Source organism: Bos mutus, chromosome 6, assembly GCF_027580195.1.
Source record: "Bos mutus isolate GX-2022 chromosome 6, NWIPB_WYAK_1.1, whole genome shotgun sequence".
Lineage (NCBI taxonomy): Eukaryota > Metazoa > Chordata > Mammalia > Artiodactyla > Bovidae > Bos > Bos mutus.
In genome coordinates, this window is record NC_091622.1 from 45,868,205 (window position 1) to 45,894,067 (window position 25,863).

The 25,863-nt window shown below is 45.0% G+C and overlaps 1 protein-coding gene across 1 annotated transcript; it reads right to left on the reverse strand.

Annotated features, from left to right (window-relative positions):
* Window positions 1-16,250: 16,250 nt before the first annotated feature.
* On the reverse strand, window positions 16,251-25,441 carry CCKAR (cholecystokinin A receptor). Its single transcript, XM_005897095.3, has 5 exons — window positions 25,315-25,441; window positions 24,387-24,638; window positions 20,283-20,544; window positions 18,133-18,260; window positions 16,251-16,783 (listed from the first exon to the last, which is right to left on the reverse strand). The coding sequence occupies exons 1-5, from the start codon at window positions 25,424-25,426 to the stop codon at window positions 16,251-16,253; spliced, it is 1,287 nt and encodes a 428-aa protein (XP_005897157.1). The 5' UTR covers window positions 25,427-25,441.
* Window positions 25,442-25,863: the final 422 nt, after the last annotated feature.

Genomic DNA, 25,863 nt, shown 5'->3' on the forward strand with positions numbered 1-25,863 from the left:
GTGCTTATTTCTTAGGGTCTTTGGGATGATTATTTGAGGTTAGGTATGCGACATGCAATTGTTTTTTTGTTCCTCAAACATGCCAAGAAGTTTGCACTGCTAGGCTTTTGAACCTGCTATCCTGCCTGGATCACTCTTCCCAGACCTTCACATAGCTGTTTCCCTCACTTCACTCGGGTGTTTGAGAAAAAGACGGCCAGTCCAATAAGTCTCTCTCCTGCATTCGCACTCCATCTCATTTCCTGTTTTATTTTCTGTGTAGCCCTTACTGCTCCTGAGTCTCTGCACTTGTACATTGCCTTTCTCTCCTGCTAGAAGGCAAGACTCGAGAGAAGGGAAGCAGGGTCTGCCGTGTTCACTGCCGTGTCCCCAGAGCCTAGAACAGGGTCTGTGACTGCTCCATAAATACTAGTGGATGAATTTGTAGAATGAATGCACTCTGTGGGGATTGCTCAGCAGGTGACTGGGCGAGGGGGACTTTGGTGATCCCTGCCAACGAGCAGTTGTCCAAGAGGCAACTCAAACACACATGCGCGCGCGCTCATACACACACACTGTTCTATTCTCAAGGACAAACATTAATTCTCAGAGACAATTCTGCCTGCCTGCCCAGAAGGGGTCTCTGTGGTCCTGTGGGGCAGTGGCAACTCTGAGCAGTCTAAAGAACCACCAGCCAGACTTTGGGTCCATCAGTGTACACCTCAGGGCCCATTCCAGAACCATGTTTTTTGATGGCCAGTCCCAAGCCATACTGAGTCTCAGAAGAATCTTTGAAATCAGAGGTTTGTGTGTCTGTGTGTTGTTTTTTTTTTTTTTTGAAGGATTTTTACTTATAGACCCAACTTACCTCTCATACGCACCAAGCAATGCTAGGTGATCCATTGTTCTCCAGTGTTTGCAGTTCAGATATTAAAAAAGTATGTCAAATACACACACACACACGTGCACACACACAAGCATGCTCTTTCTCAGTGTGGGGCAGCGAAAATGGACTTCCTAGACTTCACTTTCACTTTTCACTTTCACTTTTCACTTTCCTGCATTGGAGAAGGAAATGGCAACCCACTCCAGTGTTCTTGCCTGGAGAATCCCAGGGATGGAGGAGCCTGGTGGGCTGCCGTCTATGGGGTCACACAGAATCGGACACAACTGAAGTGACTTAGCAGCAGCAGCAGCATCTTATATGGAGTGGGCAGCTGTTTCTACTGCACTTTCTTGCATGTATACACTATGGGCTTGAGTATCTTCAGGAGATGTTTTCTGACTTTCAGAATTTGATTTTTCCCAAACTCACAGATTATGAAAGTAGTAGCCATAAAACCCAATAGAAGCAACATATTCATCCATTGAGGGTATAACATAATTTTTGATTGGAAATTTCATTGTGCTCTGATTTACAATTTAAGCTTTTAAAACACCTGATACAAAACCGTTTATGTTTATTTTCTTGAGATGGAATATTACTACCAAGTTCATGTTTCCATAACTTTCAGCAAATGTTTTAAGTTACACATTGGTTCGGTTCAGTTCAGTTGCTCAGTCATGTCCAACTCTTTGTGACCCCATGGACCGCAGAACGCCAGGCCTCCCTGTCCATCACCAACTCCCGGAATTTACCCAAACTCATGTCCATTATGTCAGTGATGCCATCCAACCATCTCATCTTCTGTCGTCCCCTCTCCTCCCTGTCCTCCCTCCTCCTCCTGCCCTCAATCTTTCCCAGCATCAGGGTCTTTTCAATGGGCTTGGTTAAAATTTAAGTATATGCAGGTAAATGTAATGTTAAGGGTTGGCCAGTAGATGGCAGCAAGTTTGAACTTGGCCTGGGAAATTGAGTTTCCTGGAACAGAATATGAGCGTCTGCCAGAGCAGTGAAGGTTTAAAGGTAAACAGCTCTGGATAAAAATGTCCAGTCTCCAGTCCTCATCTTGATGAGCATCTTTGTAAAGTTCATTTACATCTCTATGCTTTTTGGCATTAATTAAGAAATACACATTGAAACACCCTATTGTGCCGGGTGGAGTCATCATGGCAGATGGGGTCACCACCATTCTGAAGTTATGTTCTGGTACCATCACTTGGGTTGTCATCTCAACAGAGATGGTCCCTCAACGATGCTGAAAGCAGGTGTGCCAAGGTGCAAAGCCAGGACTTACAGGGTGGTGTGGAAAGCACCCTTATTTCAGCTCCCCGAAAACGCAAAATGAGTACAACCACTGAGACTGAGAAGCAAGTTCCACACCTCACTAAAGGGAGGTCTGCACCAGCTAAGAAGACAATGCAGTTTCTGGAAGGTTTAATCATATCTTAACAACGAAAAAAAAACAACAAAACAGTTTTATGACACCCAGGCCTCAAAGTTGATTAATGTGCAACAGGCATAGACAAGCCTGGAAAATGTTTGACAGGTGAGTACGAAGTGACCCTCTCTTTTACCTCTGTCTTCAGGGTGTGTTGACATGGTTGAGATTCAGACCTGAGGCTGCCTCGCACTGCCAGTCAGAATGCTGTTCCGTGCTGTTTCCTCAGGTATAGCAGGTGAGCCAGGAGGACAGTAGAGAGAAGGCCCCGTACTGGTCAGCAAGCCAGCCAGGCTCGGGCTCTTGTGTTGTGAGATGCTTCCCTGGACCCCCCAAGCCCAGTTGATTGGTCCAGCATGGACATCTCATGGGGTGGGTGGTTGTCAATCCAGTGGGGCGGGGGTGGGGTGCAGCTAGGACTGGAAGGTGTGAAAGCATGGGCAGGAAACAGGTTAGCAGCAATGTTCAGAAACCCGGACTAGGCAGCAAGCACCAGAGTAGGGCTGAAGCAGTAGGAAAGATACAGACCCTTGGACTGGGGCAGGCTCAACGTTCTCTTTGATGGTAAGAATCACCTGGGATGAAGAGAGGCGCTTTCACAAGTAACCAGTCCTCTCCTCCAGAAGTTCTAATCAGTAGGTCTGGGTTGGGGCCTGAGCTTATTTATTTCTAGCAAGCTCCTGTGGGATTCCAATGGGCTAGTCCTTGGACCACACTTCAGGTAGCAAGGAGTCCCTTTCAATGCTAGATTCTACAGTGGGTTCATGCCATGGAAAAACCCGGGTCTTGTTTGCAGTGGAGAAAGAAAGCTGGACATTTCTGTAGGATCAATCCTTTGGTGACCTTGCTCTCAACTCTTTACAAAAGCTATTTCATTTAACCCTCTCAATAACCAACCTTGGGATTATTTTATTATCTCCACCACACAGAAAGTGACAATGAGGATCAGAGAAGTTGGTTATTTGCCCAAGGTTGAACAGTTAACAGGTGAAGGATTTAAGATTCAAACCAACATTGGATTGGTCCAGTGCTTATTCATTAATTAGTTAAAACAAAAAAGCACATTCATTGATCCAAAAAAGAATTACTAAATATATCTATGAATTAAACAGGCTTCCCTGGTCACTCGGTGGTAAAAAATCTGCCTGCCAATGCAGGAGATAAAGGTTCAGTCCCTGGGTTGGGAAGATCCCCAAGAGAAGGAAATGGTAACCCACTCCAGTATTTATGCCTGGAGAATTCTGGAGAGAGGAGCCTAGCAGGCGACAGTCCATGGGATCACAAAAGAGTCAGACACAACTTAAAGACTAAACAACAACAACAAATGAATTAAACACTGCATAAGGCATTAGGGCGTAAGGTGAACACAAGTCCTTATGAAGTTTTAGCAGAATAGGTGTCACCTGAATGAGCAATAACACCACAGAGTGGAAACATCCCAAAACTGCTACTTCTCACTGTGTTCACTCAGGTTCTAGAGGACTGTGCTGGTCTCCTCGTCCACCTGAGGAGGACACTCTTGCTCAGACCTTGACATGGCTGGCCCCTTCTATCACAGACTTCTGCCCCACTGTCACCCACTCTGAGAGGCAATATGTCTCATATGGGTGAGAGTGTGTCTAGACTGCAGTGCCAACCCCTCGGCGTGCCTCCAGCACCTCTCCTTATTGGCTGTGTGATCCCGAGAGAGTTACTTCATGTCTCTGTGCCTTGGTCTTCTCATTTTAAAAGGACAGTCATCATACCTTCCCCGTACTGTTGCTGGGAAAACTAAAGGTGGTAATAGACACGAACTAAGATCATGGCATCCGGTCCCAACACTTGATGGCAAATAGATGGGGGAAAACTGGAAACAGTGACAGACTTCATTTTCTTGGACTCCAAAATCACTGCAAATGGTGACTGCCTCCATGAAATTAAAAGACGTTTGCTCCTTGGAAGAAAAGCTAAGACAAACCTAGACAGCATATTAAAAAGCAGAGACATTACTTTGCCGACAAAAGTCCATATAGTCAAAGCTATGGTTTTTCCAGTAGTCATGTATGGATGTAAGAGTTGGACTATAAAGAAAGCTGACTGCCAAAGAAGTGATGCTTTTGAACTGTGGTGTTGGAGAAGACTCTTGAGAGTCCCTTGGACTGCAAGGAGATCCAACCAGTCCATCCTAAAGGAAATCAGTCCTGAATATTCATTGGAAGGATTGATGCTGAAGCTGAAGCTCCAATACTTTGGCCACCTGATGCGAAGAGCCGACTCATTGGAAAAGACCCTGATGCTGGGAAAGATTGAGGGAAGGAGGAGAAGGGAGCAACAGAGGATGAGATGGTTGGATGGCATCACCGACTCAATGGGATGGACATGAGTTTGAGCAAACTCTAGGAGACAGTGAAGGACAGGGAAGCCAGGTGTGCTGCAGTCCATGGGGTCCCAAAGAGTCAGACAGGACTGAGTGACCGAACAACAACAAATAGACACAAAGTGCTTAAATAGTGTAACAGGGTAGGCAGCTTGGAAGCTCCTGCTTCTAGTATTCCCTGAGCACCCCACCTAATTGTGATGTACCCCCTGTTATTCACATGTATCATATCACCCTGTTTTATTTTCTTCCTCTGTGTTTACCCGTGAGTGGTCTGTGTCTCCTCCTCCAGAGTCTAACCGGCAGACGTGGGCACTGTGTGTAATCCATGTGCCTCCGCGTCCTGAACCCAGGCCCACCACCCAGAAGGTTCACCATAGCTCTGAATTAAAGGAGTGGGCAGGTGAGCATGAGGTCTGAGTTCCATGCAGAACAGAGCCGTGTGCTTATCCCAGGCCCAGTAGCAGTCAGGAATAGCTGCCTTCCATGGAAAGTGACCCAGACCCAACTACATACTGGACCCCACCATGAAAGCCACCGCCTCTGCAATTAGGAACAGACGATGGACAGAAATAGATGGGCTCTGTCAACCTCTATGACCTCTTTGTTGAGTAGTTTGAGGCTCCCTGGAAAATCTTTAGATGCTTTGAGCCTAGAAGCCAGAACTTGAAGAACATCTAGTTGTTGAAGATTGGAGGCAGTGGTCTGTCTTAGATCATGCTGGTCTGTGTCGTACCTTTGACATTATATTTAAACATAGATTTTTATATTTAATAAACAAAAGGTTCCTGAGAGATTCTCCGGAGCCTTCTGCTAACATTAATCATCTTCCCCAACACATGCTGCCATTTGGACTGCAGAGCTGGCCAAGCTTTAGGGAGGGGTTGGGTGGCTGGAATCACCGATCCATGCCGCCACTTCATTAGAGTAAACGATGGAATGAAGCAGATATGCACCTTTTGCTGAACCCTTCTTTCAGTATTTTGCGTCTTCTTGAAAAATCAGCTATTGGTTGGGGTCTGTTTCAACCTAGGCTGCGAGAAGTGTGAAATCAGGGGACCTATAAAACAGATTCCAGGCTGTAGCCTTTCTCACCTGGTTACTGACTCCTGAAGTCCTAATAGTAAAGTCTTTCTTTTTGAAAAGAGACAATGAATTGAAACCCATATATATGTATGAGTGTGTGTGTATATATTTGGAAAAAGAAAGTGTGTAACTAAAATTCAGTCTAAGAGATAAGAAGCTGATTTTTTAGATTGAAATATTTTGATAGCTATATGTATATGTATAATTGATTCACTTTGCTGTACACCTGGAACGGATACAACATTGTAAATCAACTATACTCCAATAAAAATTTTTGAAAAAGAAATACTTTGATAGAGAGAAGACAGAGGAGAAAGGAGAGAAGACACGCAGAGAAAGGTGGTAGGAAACAGGAAAAGAGCAAAGCATCAGTCAGATATTGCTGCAGTAAAGCTGCAAAACAAATCTTCCAAACCTCAGCAATATACAACAATATATAACAATATATTTCTTGCTCAATTGTCTGTTGGTCAACTTGGCTGCAGCTGATCTGTGCCAGGCTCTGCTGGGCTTGGTTCCAAGCTGTGGGTGGAGTCCAGCTGTGCTCCATGTGTCTATCATCCTTGGACCAGCTGCAAACTGAGGAGTAAATGGAAACCCTCAACACTTCTTCAGTCATAGGCTCAAACTTGCTCACTGTCACTTCCCTGCCCCCAAATTATTTTAGCCATAGCAAGTCACAAGGCCGATCCCAGTATCTGTGGGGCAGGAAAGTAAAAGCCTCCTATGGAGGAGGTGGTAGTGTCAAGAGAAAGAATACTGGCTGAACAATATCTTTCTCAGGCCTGGGTATCGAAAGTCACTTTAACCAGCCTTGAAATGGGCCTCCCATTGCACTAAGCCTTTCAGTTTTATTGAGTCCACACAGAATTAGGGTAGTGAATTGCAAATGGGACTCAGGGTCTTTAAGTCATATTATGCTCTCTTGCACCCTAATTTTATTCTGCAAAGGATCCCCCTCTGCTCAGTGTTCTTCTCCTTGCCGCCCCTCACCCCAAGCTCTAGGACTTCATACAAAAGGAAATGAGACTGTCATGTCTAACACACATCCACCATGATTTACCCCTCAGAACTAGACTTTTCCCCCTGAACATGATACCATCAAAGCCTATATATAATGGCATTTCATTTGCAAGCAATGAGGAGTAGGGTTGGGGGAATAAACTCTTATGGGGCAATTACATGTACACAGAGTCAGTGTTTAGAGAACTCAGAGGAGGGAGAAATCTCTCCAATACAGGACTTCGGATTTTATGGAGAAGATAATGTAAGCTGAGCCATGAAGAATGATAAGGTTTTATGAGGAAGAGCTAAAAGGAAAAGGAGAGCATCTCAAATTGGGGGAGGCATGAAGGCAAGGAAGTAGTTGGATACATGCATGCATGCTCAGTCACTCAGTCATATCTGACTCTTTGCGACCCCACAGACTGTAGCCCACCAGGCTCCTCTGTCCATGGAATTGTCCAAGCAAGAATACTGGAGTGGGTTGCCATTTCCTAACTGAAGTACTTGGGGAAAAGCAAATTATTCTGTTCTGAAAAGAAGAGGAAATTGACTAATGAGAAAGGAAGATGAACTCCCAGTTGCTGGGAATATTGATGCCAAGCAAACAAGTGGGATTTTAGGGAATAAGAAGCCACTGGAGATTCCTGGACAGGGAGTGAGATGCCTACCTCTGATATTGGCTAAACTAAGCTCATCCTGGAGAGTAGAGTAGGCTGGAGGGGAGAGCGAATTGGAGGTCGGGAGGACAGTTGAACAGTCACTATGATTTTCTGGGTGATAAGTTACAAAGGTAATCTGATTAGGGTGTTCTCAGTAAAAATGGAAAAGGCCAGCTGCACCAGGTTAGTAACTGAACTAGATGTCTTAACTATTACTTCTAATGGTTGTACTTCATTAAGTACCTCCTGTTTGCCAGACATTGTTCACATGCAACAGGTGTCTTGAAGGATGTGGGACAATCAGGAAAGAGCTTTATTATTCCCCAACCTTTGTCTTCATTCCTTATCTGTTAGATTATCTCCCCACCCAATGATATTCTGGGAGATCCCATAGCTTTTCCTATTTATTCATTAGAACAATTTCATCTTTAGGTACCTAGTATGATAAAAATCAAACCTTTTATCTCACACATAGTTTGAAGTTTTGTCTGAGTCAGACAGGTGCTAAGTGAAACCTCTATGGTGTGAAAGAAACTGGTGGTCTTTTTTCCTCTCTTTCTTCCTTGTTCCATGGTTTTTCCAGTAGTCATGTATGGATGTGAGAGTTGGACTATAAAGAAAGCTGAGTGCCAAGGAATAGATGCTTTTGAACTGTGGTGTTGGAGAAGACTCTTGAGAGTCCCTTGGACTGCAAGGAGATCCAACCAGTCCATCCTAAAGGAAATCAGTCCTGGGTGTTCATTGGAAGGACTGATATTGAAGCTGAAACTCCAGTATTTTGGCCACCTGATGCGAAGAGCTGACTCATTTGAAAAGACCCTGATGTTGGGAAAGATTGAGGGCAGGAGAAGGGGACGACGAGGATGAGATGGTTGGATGGCATCACCGGCTCAATGGACATGAGTTTGGGTAAACTCCGGGAGTTGGTGATGGACAGGGAGGCCTGGTGAGCTGCGGTTCATGGGGTCGCAGAGAGTCGGACACGACTGAGAGACTAAACTGAACTGAACTTCCTTGTTCCATCTCCTCTTCTTGAGGATGGCAGGGGTGGGGGTGGGGGTGTAAGTAGTAGAAAGGGCTAAGTGATGGTCTTTGTGGCTTTTCTTCAGTGAACAAACGACTTTTGTCATGGCAGATGTGCAAATGCTGTTTCTCTTGTGGGGCGATTTTGTAGGTTTTCCAGAGACCTCCGCCCTCCCATGCATGTGTACCGTGTGGGGTCTTCCGGCCCTGCACAGTGATCTGAAGCCAGGGAGGTGCATGACCTCTCTCTGCCCCAGAGTACTCAGGCCTGGCTACTCCCTGTGATGTCGGCCGGGCTCATGAGCCATGCCCTCTTCCCTTTCTGCTATGAACTGAATGTCTCAGTTACCCTACAACTCACATGAAAAAGTGAAAGTCATTCAGTCGTTTCTGACTCTTTGCAACCTCATTGCCTATAGCCCGCCAGGCTCCTCTGTTCGTGAAATTTCCCAGGCAAGAATGCTGGAGTGAATTGCCATGCCCACCTCCAGGGCATCTTCCTAACCCAGGGATTGAACCCAGGTCTCTTATGTCTCCTGCACTGGCAGGCAGGTTCTTTACCTCTAGCGCCACCTGGGAAGACTTTGAGATAGGGTAAAGTGAAGTCGCTCAGTCGTGTCCAACTCTTTGCGACCCCATGGACTGTAGCCTATCAGGCGCCTCTGTCTATGGGATTTTCCAGGCAAGAGTGCTGGAGTGGATTGCCATTTCCTTCTCCAGGGGATCTTCCCAACACAGGAATCGAACCCGGGTCTCCCGCACTGCGGGCAGACGCTTTACCGTCTGAACCACCAGGGAAGCCCTTGAGATAGGATAAACCATTCCATTTCTAATGATGGATTTGGGGTTATGGGGACATCTTACTGCTGGCATGCAGGTAATGATAATCTGCAAATTCCACCGGGAAAGGGGGACCTGAGAGAAGGGTAACAGGCGAAGGGGTGGACCAGGAAGCTTTACAGTTGGCCTGTATTTGTTTCCTCTCTGATTATTCTGAGAAAAGAGATCTACATTAATACTTTGATCATTCGGCCAAGAGGTGAAAGCTCGTTGGCTGACAGTATCTCTTGGCTTCCCTGTGAGGTGGCAAAGTGTATGACCTCCTTTCTAAAAATAAACATAGAAACATCCAAGACACAAGTACAAAACACCAGATCTCTAACCCTCCACACTCAGATAACTCAGAGCAAGAACACTGTGGTGGGCAGTGATGGGTTGGTGAGGAGGAGGGGAGATGGGATTCCTCATCCTTAGGGTTGGTACAGCACCAGGACTAGGAACTTGGAAGCATTATAGGAAACAAAATCACCAGCTGCTGATTACTTAGGCTACTAAATGTCACCTAATCCCAACAGCAGCCTGGTGGCTTCAAAGCGAGCCCATTCAGTCTCTACTGTTTACTAGGTGTCAGACCTTGTCCACATTGCCACTCCCCTGAGCCTCAGTTTCTTCACCTGTGAAATGGGGAGAATGGTGCCTCACATGCTTTTGAAATTTAAATAAGAAACCAGATGCTGATTGGCAGGCAAGCTTCTCCAGGACTTCCTGGGTGAATCTGAAACCAGTGACTTTGGTGGAGGGCAGGAAGACACTGAGGACAGAGGCAGCCCCTCCAGACTGGTTAGCAGCAGGTGCACGGAGCAAGGGGACTTGCGTGGGTGGCAGCGGGGTGAGTGGGTCACCATGCCTGCCCACAGACTCTTAGCAATTTATGCAAAGGCCTTCCCTGGGTTTGGGCTTCCTAGCTGGCATTAGTGGTAAAGGAACTCAAACAGGGGCTCTGTAACAATTTAGGAGGGATGGGATGGGCAGGGAGGTGGGAGGGAGGTTCAAGAGGGAGGGGACATATGTATACCCATGGCTGATTCATGTTGATGTTTGGTGGCAGAAAACAACAAAATTCTGTAAAGCAATTATCCTTCAATAATTAAAAAAAAAAAAATTCTTCTTTCCTAAAAAAAAAAGAACCTGCCTATCAATGTAGGAGACAGGAGATGTGGGTTTGATCTCTGGGTCTGGAAGGTCCCTTGGAGGAGGGAATGGCTACCCACTTCAGTATTTTTGCCTGGAGAATCCCATGGACAGAGGAGTCTGGCAGGCTACAGTCCACGGGATCGCAGAGTCAGACCTGAGTGAAGTGACTTAGCACGCATGCATGCACTCCCTGGGCTCAGTCATGTGCACAGTCCAGTAGCCTCGGCACCACGTTTCTATCTCACGGCTGAATCCTTGGCTCAACTCCTGGCAAGGGGGAAGGCACATTCCAGGGACAGGGGAGGGGAAGGGGAGCCTCCAATTGCCCGGGTCCAGCTCCAGGGTCAACAGATGGCACCATCTTTTATTTTTTCTTTAATTAATTAACATACGATTGTTGACTGTGCTGGGTCTGCATTGCTGCCTGTGGGTGTTCTCTAGTTGCAGAGTGGGGGCTACTCTTCATCGGGGCTCATGGGCTTCTCGTTTCAGTGGCTGCTCTTGTTACGGAGTGCGGGCTCCAGAAAGCGTGAGCTCAGTAGTTATGGCACACTGGGCTTAGTTACCCCTCAACATCTGGGATCATCTGGGACCAAGGACTGAACGGATGTCCCTTGCGTTGCAAGGTGGATTTTTAACCTCTGGATCACCAGGGAATCACAGAAGCATGTTTTTGGTGACTTTCTCTAACCCCACGAGCACCAGACATTCCTTCGTCCTTCCATGAGTATGTATTGTGGCTTGCTGTCACCAGTGACTTCATAATGCATTAAGCAGGCTTTAAAGGATGCTTGTACCCCTTTCACCTAGGCCAAATTTGGTTTGGGAGTGGATTTTTATGCCTTCATGTCAGTGGGACTGGGGCTTATGTTCCAGGGATCAGCCTCCCGTGAGTTGCTCTGGTCAGCTGTGACTTAGAAGGGGTTGAGAGTTTACAGATTCCTCTGTGAGACCTTTTCTTTCTCACGCTGGCCACCTGCTCTCAGAGGCACCCTGGAGATCAAGCCTTCCTCAGAGGTGGTTATGTGCTTGGGCATCAGGGAGTTTCTCTGATTGCAAAAACAATGGGAACCCAACAAAATTGAGTAAGGATATAGAAGAGTAAAAGCTCATAGCAAATTCTGACTCACTGAGTCCCACAGAGATGGTGTGACAACCTCTCACTTTATATGAAGGAAATGATACCCAGAGAAGGTATGTGATCTCCCTGGAGTCACACAACAATTTAGTGACAGGGCAGACATGACTGAGCATATGTGTGTGTGTGTGTGTGTGTGTGTGTGTGTGTGTGTAACACTGGGACACAGATTTATGGACTTGGGGTCCAAAATGTATCTTCTTCACTAACGAAGGAGGCCTTTATGATCAGTGAAGTTGGAAACAGTATCTGCGGGACTTGATGTGCAGTGTGGAGGACTGGGACCAGAACAAGGCTGTCCCATGCACTTCACCTCTTGTCGAGCACCACTGCACACTCTGGGCAAGATGCTTCTGGTTAGGATGGTGGGGTCACCAGAGCAGCCCAGAAAGGCCCAGCGTTGACGAAGGACTCCATTCAAATGTCCTCACCCATTCACTGTGTCATTCACCCCAGACACTCACTGAGCACCTGTTACATGTTACGTACAAGAGTGGTTGCTGGACAATTCATACTTGTCTGACCACTCTTCCTGAGCAAGAAGAGGGACCTGAAATTCCTCCCAGGCTGGGCTGCTCAGAGCCAGGGTTGGGGATTAGGGTTGTGGGGCTGGTCCTCAGCTGTGGCAGCAGGTTTAGGAAACCTGGAATCTATGCTCCACTTGAGGGTGACCAGGAAGCTGGAGGGACCAGAGAGATCCCAATCAAGGAAGCACCTTGCTTGGAGCTGAGAGCAGCCGCAGGGCTCAGAGGTAGGGTGTGGCCAGGAAGACGCCCAGAGGCTCCAGGAGGAGTCCTGCAGGAAATCAGATAGTTATGAGGGAACAGCCAGGGGTGCTGGGTGGGCTTCGATGATACATATAAGCCCTAAAGAGTGAGCAGAGGACTTAAACATGGACTAGGAACACAGTGATGGTTTTTTTGCTGTATCACCACTGTTCTCCTTAAAGGGAATGAGCAGAGGAAGGAGCAAAACCAAGGAATACTACAGACCAGGGCTTCCTCACTCCCTCTCCTCTTTTTTATTCTGCTAAAACCCACAAAACTTTATTTTTTTTCTAATGTGAAAGACAGTTAATTTTTTAATTTCTTCTTTTTAAATTTTTAATTAGAGGATAATCACTTTACAATATTATGATGCTTTTTGCCATACATCAACATGAACTGGCCACAGGCCAGTCCCCTCCCTCTTAAACCCCCCTTAAATCTCCCTCCCCAGCCCACCCCTCTAGGGTGTCACAGAGCACTGGATGTGGGTTCTCTGCGTCAGACAGCAAACTTCCACTGGTTGTCTATTTTACAGACGGTAATGTATTTGTTTCAATGCAATTCTCACAAATCACCCCAGCCTCTCCTCCCTCCACTGTGTCCAAAAGTCTGTTCTTTATGTCTGAAAAACACACAGCTTTAAATTTACCATCCTATCCATTTTTAAGTGCATAGTTCAGTAGTGTTAAGTATATTTTACATAGTTGGGCAGGAGATCCTAGAACTTTTTCATCTTGTAACACGGAAACTCTACATTCACTAAACACTAAATCCCCAGCCCTTGGTAGTAACTTTTCTATGTTCTATGTTTATGGTTTTTGACTATTTTAGATACCTCATGTGTATAGAATTACAGTATTTATCCTTTTCCTCAGCCCTTTTAAAAAACCTGTGTCTCAGCACTGTTTACAGGCATGAGAACCTTCCATGGGTAGCATCTCCGATTATACACACGTTCCCCAGGGGAGAGCGAAGGGACGAGTGATGGCAGCAAAGGCTCACACAGCCATATCTTGGGTGGGGATGCACAGAGTTAGAGAAAGCCCTCCAGAATTTCCCATGGTCCCCTCAGACCATGCCCCCTTTGTTGAGACTCACTGCTGTGGAGAAAAGGAGTTCCCTAAATCATCAGAGGCAGAGCAGCAGTCAGTCACAACATTTATTGAGCACTCATGGTGTACAGAGTACTGGGCAGAACACTGGAAGGAAATACACTGGCAATTCAACAGCTATTGTCGCTCACCTCAGGATTACGTTTTAGGTGAATGGAGAAGATACCTGTTAAGCATGCACGAACAAGTATAACCGACATCTAGACACATGCATGGCTTATTCACCACTACAAGTTATTATGAGAGTTTACCCAGTAACCAGGGCACAGGAAGCCACTGAGACACATGAGTTAGGTAAAGATCAAAGTTACAGAGTTCAAACTTATCATTCTGATGAGTGGAAGCTACTAGAAGACAAGAGAAAACACCAGAAACTTGGTGAATCTATTTTCTTAACTCTATTAAGTCACTTTATTTCAAATTTAAGAATTCAGTTTAGTATGAAATAAAGGCAATTGACTCAACAAAGTGCTAGAATAGCTTTATGTTAAAAACTTTTCTGGAAATAAAATCAGCCTGTTGATAGTACCATTTCCAAAGGTCAGACACAGATTCTGAAAGTTAATAGCATTTTTCTTATTTTTAAAAATAACTTCCATTATGTGAAAGACTTTCCAATAAATTTAGTGAACAGAGGCATTTTATTGCTCTATTTTTGGGAAATCTTGTTTATGTTCTTACATGCTTTTAAAGTTAATTTAAAGTAGAGTTGCCAGATAAAACACAAGATGTATTTTAGGGCATGAGACATACTCATACTAAAAAAAATTATTAGTTGTTTATTTGAAATTAGAATTTAACTGGACATCCTGTATTTTATTTGCTAAATCTGGTGACTCTATTTTTAGGTTAAGTTACCTTTGGAATTTCCAGAGGTTTCCAATAAGGGTGGGACGAGTAGCGAGGCTAATTAATCTTCATTTATATGCTAACACTGTCAGATGGGAAGGCTTCTTCTGGCAGGAAAATTGTAGGTTCTGCAGGATTCTCTCAAATATTGGAGACATCTTTCTTTCTTACACCTTTTATCATTACTATTTTAGCAGTGCACGTTTTAGTCAGTTGAATTTTCACCTTGAAATTCTTGACAGAGATGAAAATAAGATTGCCATCTGAGAAGCAGAAAAATTAACATCTGGCTTGGAAAGTCCCCTATAAAAAATGTTCACATCCTCAATAATTTCTTCTGTTAAGCACACTATCCTCTCTACCCTGTTTGGCAAAAACACAACAAAGGCAACACTCACATCTTGTTAGATATACCACATCCCTTCCCCTATTCGTGATCACTTCCTGCCACTCTCTGTACCACCCGCCCAATATAGATTTCTTTTTTTTTTTTTGATAATAGAAAAATCACTAGCCCTTGTGCACCACAAAGAGTGTCTGTCAGGTATAGATCAATGGGTGGTCATGGACCCCCACAAACAGGAAAAAGAAAAGCTCACCTCTCAGATGCTTGGAAGCATGAAAACTATGAAAGAGAGAGTGAGAGACAGACAGACAGAGACAGAGAGAGGGAGGAAGGGAAACAAAGGGAGGGAAGAAAAGAGGCTGTTAGATTGGATTGACACATGCAGTTTTAGAAATGCACTTCCTGGTATCTAAGTGTATAGCTCATATCTTATATTAAGTTGGGATTTCTACACTGGAGAAGAGAAATTTCAACACCAATTTTTCGAAGAAAAAGAGTTCACATGAAACTCCAACTGTGGTACAGGAATGTAGAATGATAATACTTTGTCAATTGCAACCTCCATCCACTATTCTTTTTTTTAAACACACCAAAGAGTATACTTATATGTAAAGAGCATACTGCTCTGTTCATGTTTCACATACACATAAAATTACCACAAGTATTAACAAACACATAGATTGTATCTAAAGGCATAGACGGCTTTGACTATCTGTTAGTTGAGTCCAAGTATGCCAGTTTTTATTCTGGGCCCAACTCCCCGAGTTTCCAGCTTGGCCAGGTACACATTACAGCTCTCCTTTGGACTTGGAGGTCTTTGCAGAAAGGAGGATGAGTATGAGAAATGAAGTTGAGGCAAAGCAGCCATGGGGTTTAATATCACCATGAAAAGGTGGAGTTAAGCAATATATATTATTAAATTAGAAAACTATTTCTTGGCGCCTCCTGGCATTCAACATCCCTTATGCTAAGGCAGTTACTGGCTACATACTCTTCTCAGAAATATAAGTTCCAAATTCCATCCTTTAGACAATGTTTCATTTGCTGTTCTGATGATGACATCACCTGATGTCTCTGAATGTCCTTGACTGACCTGAAGAACAGGTCAGGCTGTTTTCTTACTACAGAAAATGGCCAGAAGAGGGTTCCCGTCTGTGGTCATGGTGAGGTGGGTGGTTACAGAATGTTCCTGAAAGAGGGATGGACTCCTCAGGCGCAAAGCAGCCTCCACAATTCTGAAGCAGCAGAACACAGAAGGGTGTCACTAAGAGGAGTTAAGAGCCCGCCTTGGATGTTCTAGAACCTTCTAAAGCTCAGTAGGGTCCAAGTCCCCGTTTGAACATGTGCTTAGCAATTACCTGTGCAGCAGGAGCCCTGGTGAACTCCTGTCATTGGCCTGCTGAGGTTTTCTGATGGTGAATGCTACTGAAGTCGTCCCGCCTGGGGCCCCAGTCACGGCCCCACCCTCAGAGTGTTCCCCTGGAACCCAGGTGAAGGGTGCCAGGCAGACGAGGAATGGTTCCCACTGGGACGGGTGCCCTCCTTCACTTCCAGCCCCCTCCTCCTCCTCCTGCTGCCTCCCTCGGTCCCCGCCTCCATGCTTCCCGCCCGGCAGGCAGCCGGCCGGGGCACCGCTCACGGGGGCGGCGCAGAGGCGCTCCCGTGGCTGTAGGAGCATTTAGACAGAGACGCCCGCGTGGTGCCGCTCTCCACCTCGTCCCCCACCTCGCCTCGTGCTCCTGGGGGACCGGGGTTGGGGCAGCAGGGGAATGTGGCCAGGAAGCCGAGGCGGAACCTCTTGTTCATGAAGCAGTAGATGATGGGGTTGACGCAGGACGAGGTGTAGGACAGCAGGAGGATAAAGGCGATGGGGGTCCCCGAGAGGCGGCGCTCGGCAGAGGCGGTGTCAAAGGCCCTCCAGGCGTTGGCGCTGAAGATGGGCATCCAGCACAGGAAGAAGAGGACCACGATGACCATGAGCATGCGGATGACGCGCTTCTTGGCCATGAGGCTGGCCGCGGGGCTGCTGCTCCTGATGCGGTCGGCCCGGCCGGAGCTGCCGGTGGACAGCTGGCGCAGCTCCAGCTTCCTTGGGTGCTTGGGCCGCTGCAGGCAGCACCCGGCGCTGTCCGCGTACCTGCCGCTGCTGGCCGAGCTCCGTTTCCTTTCTGGGTGGGCAAGCCACGTCACTTATTTTTGGGGATGGGTCATGCCAGACAGAGGGCACGGGATCCCTGCACCCTCCATCCAGGGGCTAAACCACACTTGAACTGTATTACTTGACAGGCCACCTTGGGCCTGCACTAATATGGGTAGGTATTGATCTATACTACTCAAATGAAGTGCTACTTATAACTAATAAAAAATGTGTAGTATAAAATGTGCATAATTTAAAATAGTAAAATAATATTTTATGTGTGTAGACTATAAGGATAAAAATTTGTTAAAGAATGAGTATTCACACTCTTCTTCCAGCTCCTCAAGGCGGGGAGTTTTCTGCTTGCTTGGGAAACCTCCAGATTGCTTTTACTGCATAATGAGCAAAAATCAACAAAAGCCAGGCAAGACCCTAGGTGTATATGTGGTAAACAGCTGAGCAGAAGGATGGAGTGAGAGGAGTGGTGAGTGATGTCAACAAAGGTGTGGGGTAAGTTCCAGTGAAGAGTGGGCTGTAATGAAAGGGAGGGATGGGGGGTGGGCTTCCCTGGTGGTTCAGTGGTAAAGAATCCACCTACCAATGCAGGAGACATGAGTGTGATCCCTGATCAGGGAAGATCCCACGTGCTGCAGGGCAACTAAGCCTGTGCACTACAACTATTGATCCTGTGCTCTAGAATCCAGGAGCGCAAGGACAGAGCCCATGTGCTGCAACTGCTGAAGACCTAGAGCCCTGGAGCCCATCCTCCGCAACAAGAGAAGCCACCACGGTGAGAAGCCCACACACTGGAGAGTAGCAACTGGAGAGTAGCCCCGGCCCTCCGCAACTGGCGAAAAGCCTGCGCAGCAGTGAAGACCCAGCACAGCCAAAAAAAAAAAAAAAAGAACGTGCAGGTCCCAACATTAAAAAAGGGAAGAGGGAGGAGATGTGAGGTTCCATGGCAGCTATATCGGGAGTGAAGGGTGGGAGTGAAGGGGGGAAGAGAGGATGGCACCTGAAATGACAATTTGCTTTGTTTGCAGAGGGGGTCCATTTGAATACGACATCACAGAGACCCTGGACCTATGGGCCCTGAGCTTGTAATTGGGCAATGGGTATATTATCTCATTTTATTCCATTTAGTACCCTTTTGGGAGAAATAATTTCTTCATTCTACAGGAAACAGAGTCACTGGGTCTCCTGACCATGTGTTACGACACAGAGTCTCCTAAGAATACTTTTGAAAAATGTTTTGAAATACTTATTTTGAAATACTTTTGAAAAGTATTTTCAAAAGTATATACTCTGGGTATATCTAAGTTATAGAAAACAAGGCTTGTGTAATCTTTTGGCATAAACCAACAGATAAAAGATAGTTACCTCGGGCAGACTTCTTCTGGCTAGCATCAAATTTTATTCCTTGGTAAAGTTCCAAAGAGATTAATCCATATGCCACCATCATCACAATTCCAGGAATAAGAAAGAGGATGAGTAACAGGAATGTGTGCCTAATAAAATAAAAAGCAATCCAATAACCAGCAACCAGCATTTCAAACTAAGATGAGATGGAATAAACAGGGTTCATCTCCATTTTAATGAGTTGGAGCAAACACATTAATTACTAGTACTTAATATCTTTGGAAATTCCATGTCTGGAAGTTCAGTCATTAGAAAATGTTACTTCTTTTCTCCCAGATAAAGTCTCTTATGAAGGACTAGTTAAATTGGAGAAGTTTGGTGTAAGTCTGTGCCTGAAACAAGTGTACATTTAAAACTACTGAGAGCTTAAAAAAAAACAAGCCAATGAGAGTATTTGAATACCTCAATAAAGCTGTTACTGAAATAATAATAATAAAATTATAAGAATTTATATTCATTGATGACTTGTTAAATTATTTAATTTCAATATGGTACATATATTACTGTATTTAATCCCCATAATAATTTTTGAAGTAGGTACTATTAACCTAACACCCATTTTACAGATAAGGAAACAGGCAGAATAAATAATTTGTCCAAAGTCATACAGCTAGTGGCAAAGATGGGATCTGAACTCAAGCAATATGATTCTAGACGTTATGCTCTTAAGCATCACAATAGATTAATACCATTTGTTGACTTTATAGCACCAGAATCACCAAGTGCATAGGTAGCAATGCTGGAAAACCTTGATTTTGCAAAATAAAGTATTCTGGCTGTTTCAACCCACTAGGCACAGTGGCAAACTCATTCTAGTGCCTGGCGGGCCAGAGTTATGCTTTCTCTAAACATGTTTGATTCCTGAAGAACTGCAGCCTCCTTCTTCTTGAGTCTGGCCCCTAAATCACTTTTGCAGTCTGGCATGTGTAAGGTTACACAATTAGGCCATAAAATTGTCAGAGGCTCACAGTGGCTGAGCCATTTCTCATTTCAATTGGACATGTTTTGATAAGATTTCTTTTCAAGTCTTGGAAATGTCCCTCATTTGCAACGTAATTCTTTGAGTATGTGTGTGTCTTGGTTGAAATGAAAAAAAGGAAGGCAAAGAAGGCAGAAATTATCTTGGTTTTGAGCCATTTTTGAATGTCTAGCCCTCTGCTTCTAAAACATGCTGGGAATTAGTAAACATAATGCCCTGCACTTGTGTAGCCTTTTTGAATATATCTAATGATGTTTTCGTAAACATTCTCTCATTTGAATCTCACATCCATCTAGTGATGTAGATAAAAAAGGTATCTTTATTCTTAAATCTGTGTAAAGAACTTGAACGTCAAGGAAGTTATATAAACTTGTCCAACATCACCTGCTAGTGAGCAAAGAAACAGGTAGCACAACTTTGCATTTGTATTTCTAGTAAAGTGTTCTGTGTAAGTACCACTGCTGCAACTCTGCTCTAAGAAAAATCACATGGGATTTGGGGTTTTGGACTCCTCAGTTCTATCTCCAGTTTTGGGAAAATCAGAGCTCTTCCACTGTCTCAGCCAAGATCCTCACTAGACTATCCTGAAGCACACTGCATAGTGGTTAAGCCCAGACACTCTGTTGTCTCCTCTAGGTTTGGGAACTTGAGCAACTTAACTTCTCCAGGTCTCAGTTTCTTCATTTGTAAAATAGGGACAGTAATAGTACCCACCCTATGAGGTTTTGAGAGGATTAGTTGATTTTAATACAGGTATGGCATTTCAGAGACTTCCCTGGTGGCTCAGACGGTAAAGCATCTGCCTACAACCTGGGAGACCTGGGTTCAAACCCTGGGTCAGGAAGATATCTTGGAGACGGAAATGGTAGCCCGCTGCAGTATTCTTGCCTGGAAAATCCAATGGATGGAGGAGCCTGGTAGGCTACAGTCCATGGGGTCGCAAATGGCATTTCAAATACAACATTCAAAGTGTTCACTCTATTCTATCATTCTAGAAAGAGGTTAAGACAAGTCTTCTCAAAAAGTCTCCAGGAAACTGATCCCACAGACACTGGACAACACATTCCAGTTTTTATTAAAACTGAAAAATTCTATCAAGTTATAGTAAACAAATAAACCCAGGCGGCCTTACCAGGACTGCTGCATGACATCACTTGGCAGTAGAAAGCGGCACATATTTGCAGTCTGGTTGTTATTTTTGGTAAAAGGCACCAAGTTGCTATAAATTGGGTATGGAGTCATGATGGTGAAGGAGAGGCACCAGGTAGCGGCAATCACCTTTAAAGCATGGGACTTCGTCTGCCAGACTCGGGACTGTAAGGGTTTGCAAATTGCACCATATCTCTCCAGTGATATGGCGACCAGATTAAAGGTGGAGACACTCACAGAGGTGCCTGGGAAAGGAACAAAGAAGCTGCTTACGTTGGCTTTAAAATCCAAAGTTTATTTGCACATGAGCTTAAGCTTACCTTGATCTGCACAGGTTTGATAGATAGTAAAGGAAAATACTCAGAAGGTAAAGAAATACTGTGTACGTATATTTTTAAAAAATGATTTATTCCCAGCTTTGTTCCCAAAAGGATTTGAGGCAGTTCAAGCAATGTATTTGCAAATACATTGTATTGCCAATGTATTTTAGATAAGTTTATTGAACTTTGATTACGACCTAGCTCCTTCTTAGGCTGGAGGTGCTCATTAATTAATAACCAAGTGGATGAACTATGTTCCTACCCCACAGAAGAGGTTTCTGAGTGACCTGTAGAACAGCTTTAGTTTTGAGCATGATGTGCATAAAGTTGACCTTTTAATCCAATATTCTCAAGGACAGTGACTTCAAAAATTCAGTGGGGTCTGAGATGGGAGCATTAAGACTCTTCCTGAAAATGTCTAGTACACAGACTGTTTTTGAGTGAAACATTCTAAATTTCAAAATGGAGTGTTGAAAAAATACCTAATGAAAAAAGATGAAGGGGAAAATCCCCATATTGTATCTAATGTTTTTCTCGGGGTAGGAGGAATGGGGTCTTCTTTCTAATTCTTTTTGCTTTTCTGTGTTTTGTAGAAGGAACATTCATCAAACATTTATCACCAGTGAGAAAGACATCAAAACACCTCATCTAAAAGGAAATCAACCCTGAATATTCATTGGAAGGACTGATGCTGAAGCTGAAGCTCCAATATTTTGGCCACCTGATGCAAAGAGCTGACTCATTGGAAAAGACCCCGATGCTGGGGAAAATCGAGGGCAGGAGAAGGGGATGACAGAGGATGAGATGGTTGGATGGCATCACTGAACCAATGGACTTGAGTTTGAGCAAACTCCAGGAGTCAGTAAAGGACAGAGAAGCCTGGTGTGCTGCAGTCCATGGGATCACAAGAGTCAGACATGACTGAGCAACTCAACAACAACAAAAGGATATACTTACAGCATAGTCAGAAAACTTAATTTTTGTATTTTGTGTGCATATATAGTGATTATAATGTCTTATCCCTGTAAAATTCCCTTTAATTCTTCATCCATAAATTCAGCTGATTCTTCTCTTATCTCTTACCCTGATTTCTTAAACCTTCAAATCAATCCCAATCTTAATTTGGGAGAAGTTCTTAGCCTGGGGCCTTTTGTGAAACTATGTATAAAAATATCCTTTTTCTAGGGAAAATATCCATAGTGTTCCTCAGTGACTTAAAGGAATCTAGAACCCCAAAACCATAGCTAAGAACTCAGGTTCTGAGATAGGATTTGCTGTTTTATAGGAATTTACCCTAAGGAGTTGATAACATTTGGATTAGAGAATACGGCCCCAAACTTCTTAGAGTGAAACTTATTATTCACTCTCTTAGTCATGTCCAACTCTGCAGCACACCAGGCTTCCCTGTTCTTCACCATCTCCTGGAGCTTGCACAAACTCATGTCCATTGAGTCAGTGATGCCATCCAACCATCTCATCCACTGTCGCCCCCCTTCTCCTCCTGCCTTCAATCTTTCCCAGCATCAGAGTCTGAGTCAGCTCTTCACATCAGGTGACCAAAGTTTTGGAGCGTCAGCTTCAGGTCAGTCTTTCCAATGAATATCTAGGATTGATTTCCTTTAGGATTGACTGGTTTGCTCACCTTGCAGTCCAAAGGACTCTTAAGAATCTTCTCTAACACCACAGTTCAAAAGTATCAATTCTTTGGTGCTCAGCCTTATAATGGGTAATTATAAACCCATCATCAGGCAAGCACCTTTTTTTTTTTTTGGCTATGTGCATGCATGCTCAGTCACTTCAGTCGTGTTTGACTCTTTGGGACTCTATGGACTGTAGCCTGGAAGGCTCCTCTGACCATGGGATTCTCCAGGCAAGAATACTGCAGTGAATTGCCATGCCCTCCTCCAGGGGATGTTCCCAACCCAGGGATCAAGCCTCCGTCTGTTGTGTCTCCTGCATTGCAGGCAGTTTCTTTGCCCATTGAGCCACCTGGGAAGCCCTTTTGGCTATGTATTAGGAATTTAATGCGTGTTAACTGTTAAGAACACAAAATTAAGGGAAGAATTGAAATGACTGGAATCAGAAATCCAACAAAACCATTATGGTATTGCAAACACTTTTAGAATTATCTTGCTTTTCATTTTCTAGAACAGTCTGTACTAGGTATTTTCAGAAAGAGTGTTAAGGCTCCTAGCTCAGACCCCAGCTATTTTAAAACATTTTTTTAATTGAGGTAAAATTCATATAACACAAAAGTAATCATTTTAAAGTGAACAACTCTGCGGCATTTAGCATATTTATGTTGTGTAACTACACAAGGACTCATTTTTAATCTCCTTTCATAAACCCTGGTTAAAATGATTAAATATTACCGTAGGATATATACAGACAGGCCTTGAAAGCCTGAGGCACTGTGAGATGTTGGTTATTATTATTGCGTCATTGTTTAACAACGATCCTTTTCATTTGTGAGTCCATTTTTTTTTTTTTAGAGTACTTGGACCCAGATTGACACTTTCTCGGTTATTTGTCCATGGCATGTAGATCAGTCATTCATCACCGTTTTGTCAGCGCTGGATCCTACTTCCTCAATTGGAAGAAATAAAGGCTTTTAAAGCTTTCTGGTCACTGATAGCTGCCCTAGGCAGCTCAGCTCTGCATATTTTGCAGGGCTTAGGTCAGAACAACCAACTCCTTCTTCATTTCCTGCCTCTTCTCTTCCTCCCCCAACCAGCTCTCAGAATGGGCAAGGGATGAGGCGTTTTGGCAGGCAGAGGGGACCAAGAGAAATGTCTCGTTTCAGCCTCAGATGAGCCACAGCAGTTGGCAAACAAGGCTGTGTATTCACTCACCATTGTAGTGGCCACCAGTTGGGGTTCAAGTCAGCTCTGTGGCTTACCACCTGTGTGTCCTTGGGCACAATATTAACCTCTCTATGCCTCTGTTCCCCTCTCAGTGAGACAGGGAAGAATAACTGTGTATACTTCATAGAGTGGTTGTGAGATAAAATATGATCATGGAAGTAAAAACTTAAAGCAATTAGTAGAACATCTGGTACTCAAAAAAAAAAAAATGTACTCAAAGACATTAGCTCTTATGATTTTTCATCATCACCATCATTCTGATTGGCAAAGGCAGTGAGCTGCATATCTCAGTCAATCAGGGTCAGCTTATCCACCCAGGCACTGGGAGCAAATTCAACTTGTTGTCTAGTGGCAGAGGTTCTCTCTCTCACTCTTCCTAAGATGGTCCCAGCCCCTGTGAAAACAGGCTCGAAAGTGAATCCTGAGAAGGGAATCTAGACCTCTGGTGAAACTGGATTTTGAATAATCCTGTTCCCGATAAGAGCTGGAATGGCAGCAGAAAAAGCCCTCTTCCAGCAGCCTGGCCACCCCAAAACCACACCTTGGGTTGGGTAGAGCTGAGTACAATCAATGACTTCCAGGAAGGCACAGATCAGCTTGAATCTGTCTGTCTTTCTAACAGAAGCAAGCAAAACCAGTGTCTTCTGTAGTTTCTTACCAACTTATTCCACTTTGAGGAACTGGTCCCCTGACTGGGGAGTGACTTCTGGGGTGTTATGAGGACTGACCCTCCCATAAAGCCAGCGCCTCTGTCCTTGTACCCAGCCCCATACAGTCAGATGTTTTGTTCTGTACACCCATCAGGGCTTCTCTGTGGAGGCTGTCAGGGGTTAGGGAAGGTCTGGGACTGAGTTTCACTGATTTAGGGCGAAACTCCAGAAATAGGCACCAGCAGCAACTCACCCATGAAGTAGGTGGTGGTCTTGCAAACAGCGCTTCCGAAGATGAAATCCTTGAGCAGGTTGGGGATGAGGTTGAATGGCATGCAGAAGAGACAAAGCATGAGATCGCTGACAGCCAGGGAGAGGAGGAAAATGTTGGTGACTGTTCTCATTCTCTTGTTCCTAATCAGCACTGTAATGACCAGCGTGTTTCCCAGCACGCTGAGCAGGAATATCAAGGAGTATAAGAGAATCTGCACGGCCGGCTGCCACTCTGCAAGGAGGAACCCGGACAAGACGGAGCGATGCAGGTGATGAGGGCAGAATGTTAAAACCCAGCACACCAAGTGGACGCTTATTTCCTGCCGGTTGGTATTTTCAGGGGTGTGCATCACCGAACCCAGCTCTCCCCATACTTAGATATTTTGCAGAAACAAAGCGAGGAGAGCATGGAGTGATTCAGTTGCTGCTGAAAGGCTGGTCTGTTAAAGGATCACTCACTCGGGGAACCACTTTTTCTTAAGAACAAAGCTCCTCCAGTGATTTGCTTTCTTTCCTAGCTGCTAAGCATTTTTTCAATTTAATCACTTCTTCACACCGATTTCCCCCAAGGAAAGCCGACAGCTAGATTGTGACAGCACCTTTTCTATGATGCTGGTGAGTTCCAGCTTTTACACTTGTACTCCCTCTGGCTCCACTTCAGCTCCTCCTCCCACTGCTTTTGTGCCCCCCAAGTCCTGTACATTAATCCCAACTCTCCCATGGGGAACAATAAGAGCACTGGACTCAGTTCTGCTTTTAGATCTCTTATCCAAACTTCTGAGCAGATGACTTTATCCAGCCTCGTCTCACGAGGACTGTGTTCTGTTTTCACAGTCAGCCTTGCCTTTGCTGATTTTTCCCACAAACTTAAGGTTTTCTGAATTCAGATAATAGCCTCTGACACCTACCTTTGGAAGGATGGGGCTGATCCAAGCAGAAAAGCGTCTCATTTTCGATCCCCAGTTCACAGGGGGGAGTCAGGTTGCTTTCATTCATGAGAAGGCTGTCAACCACATCCATGCTTGCCTGCTGCTTTCCACCAAGTGTTGGCAAGCTGGTGAACGGCTCACTCTCGGCTCATTCCTCTAATGACTGACCGGAGAGTCTCCCAAATGCAACCTGCTGTGGAGAGGCAGGGGGGTAGGGGGCGTGATTGCCAGGTGTGGGCTCCTGCGGCCATTCTTAAAGGCGACTGGAGTTCAGCACGCTCAGGCCAGCTGGGCAGGCATTTGCACTCCTGTCTTGGAAAGAGCAGCTGATGCGAGCCAAGCCCGCTCCACCTTCCAGGCCCACCCCATTTCTGGGCCAGCCGTAGGGCCCTGAGCACAGGCAGCCTGACTGCGAGTTAACCCTTCCCAGAGCGTCGCTGCTTTTCCGCACACATGGACACACACGTGGACACACACATACAGGGACACGGTACCTCTCTCCTCTGTATAGGAACCTGTCACCATCCC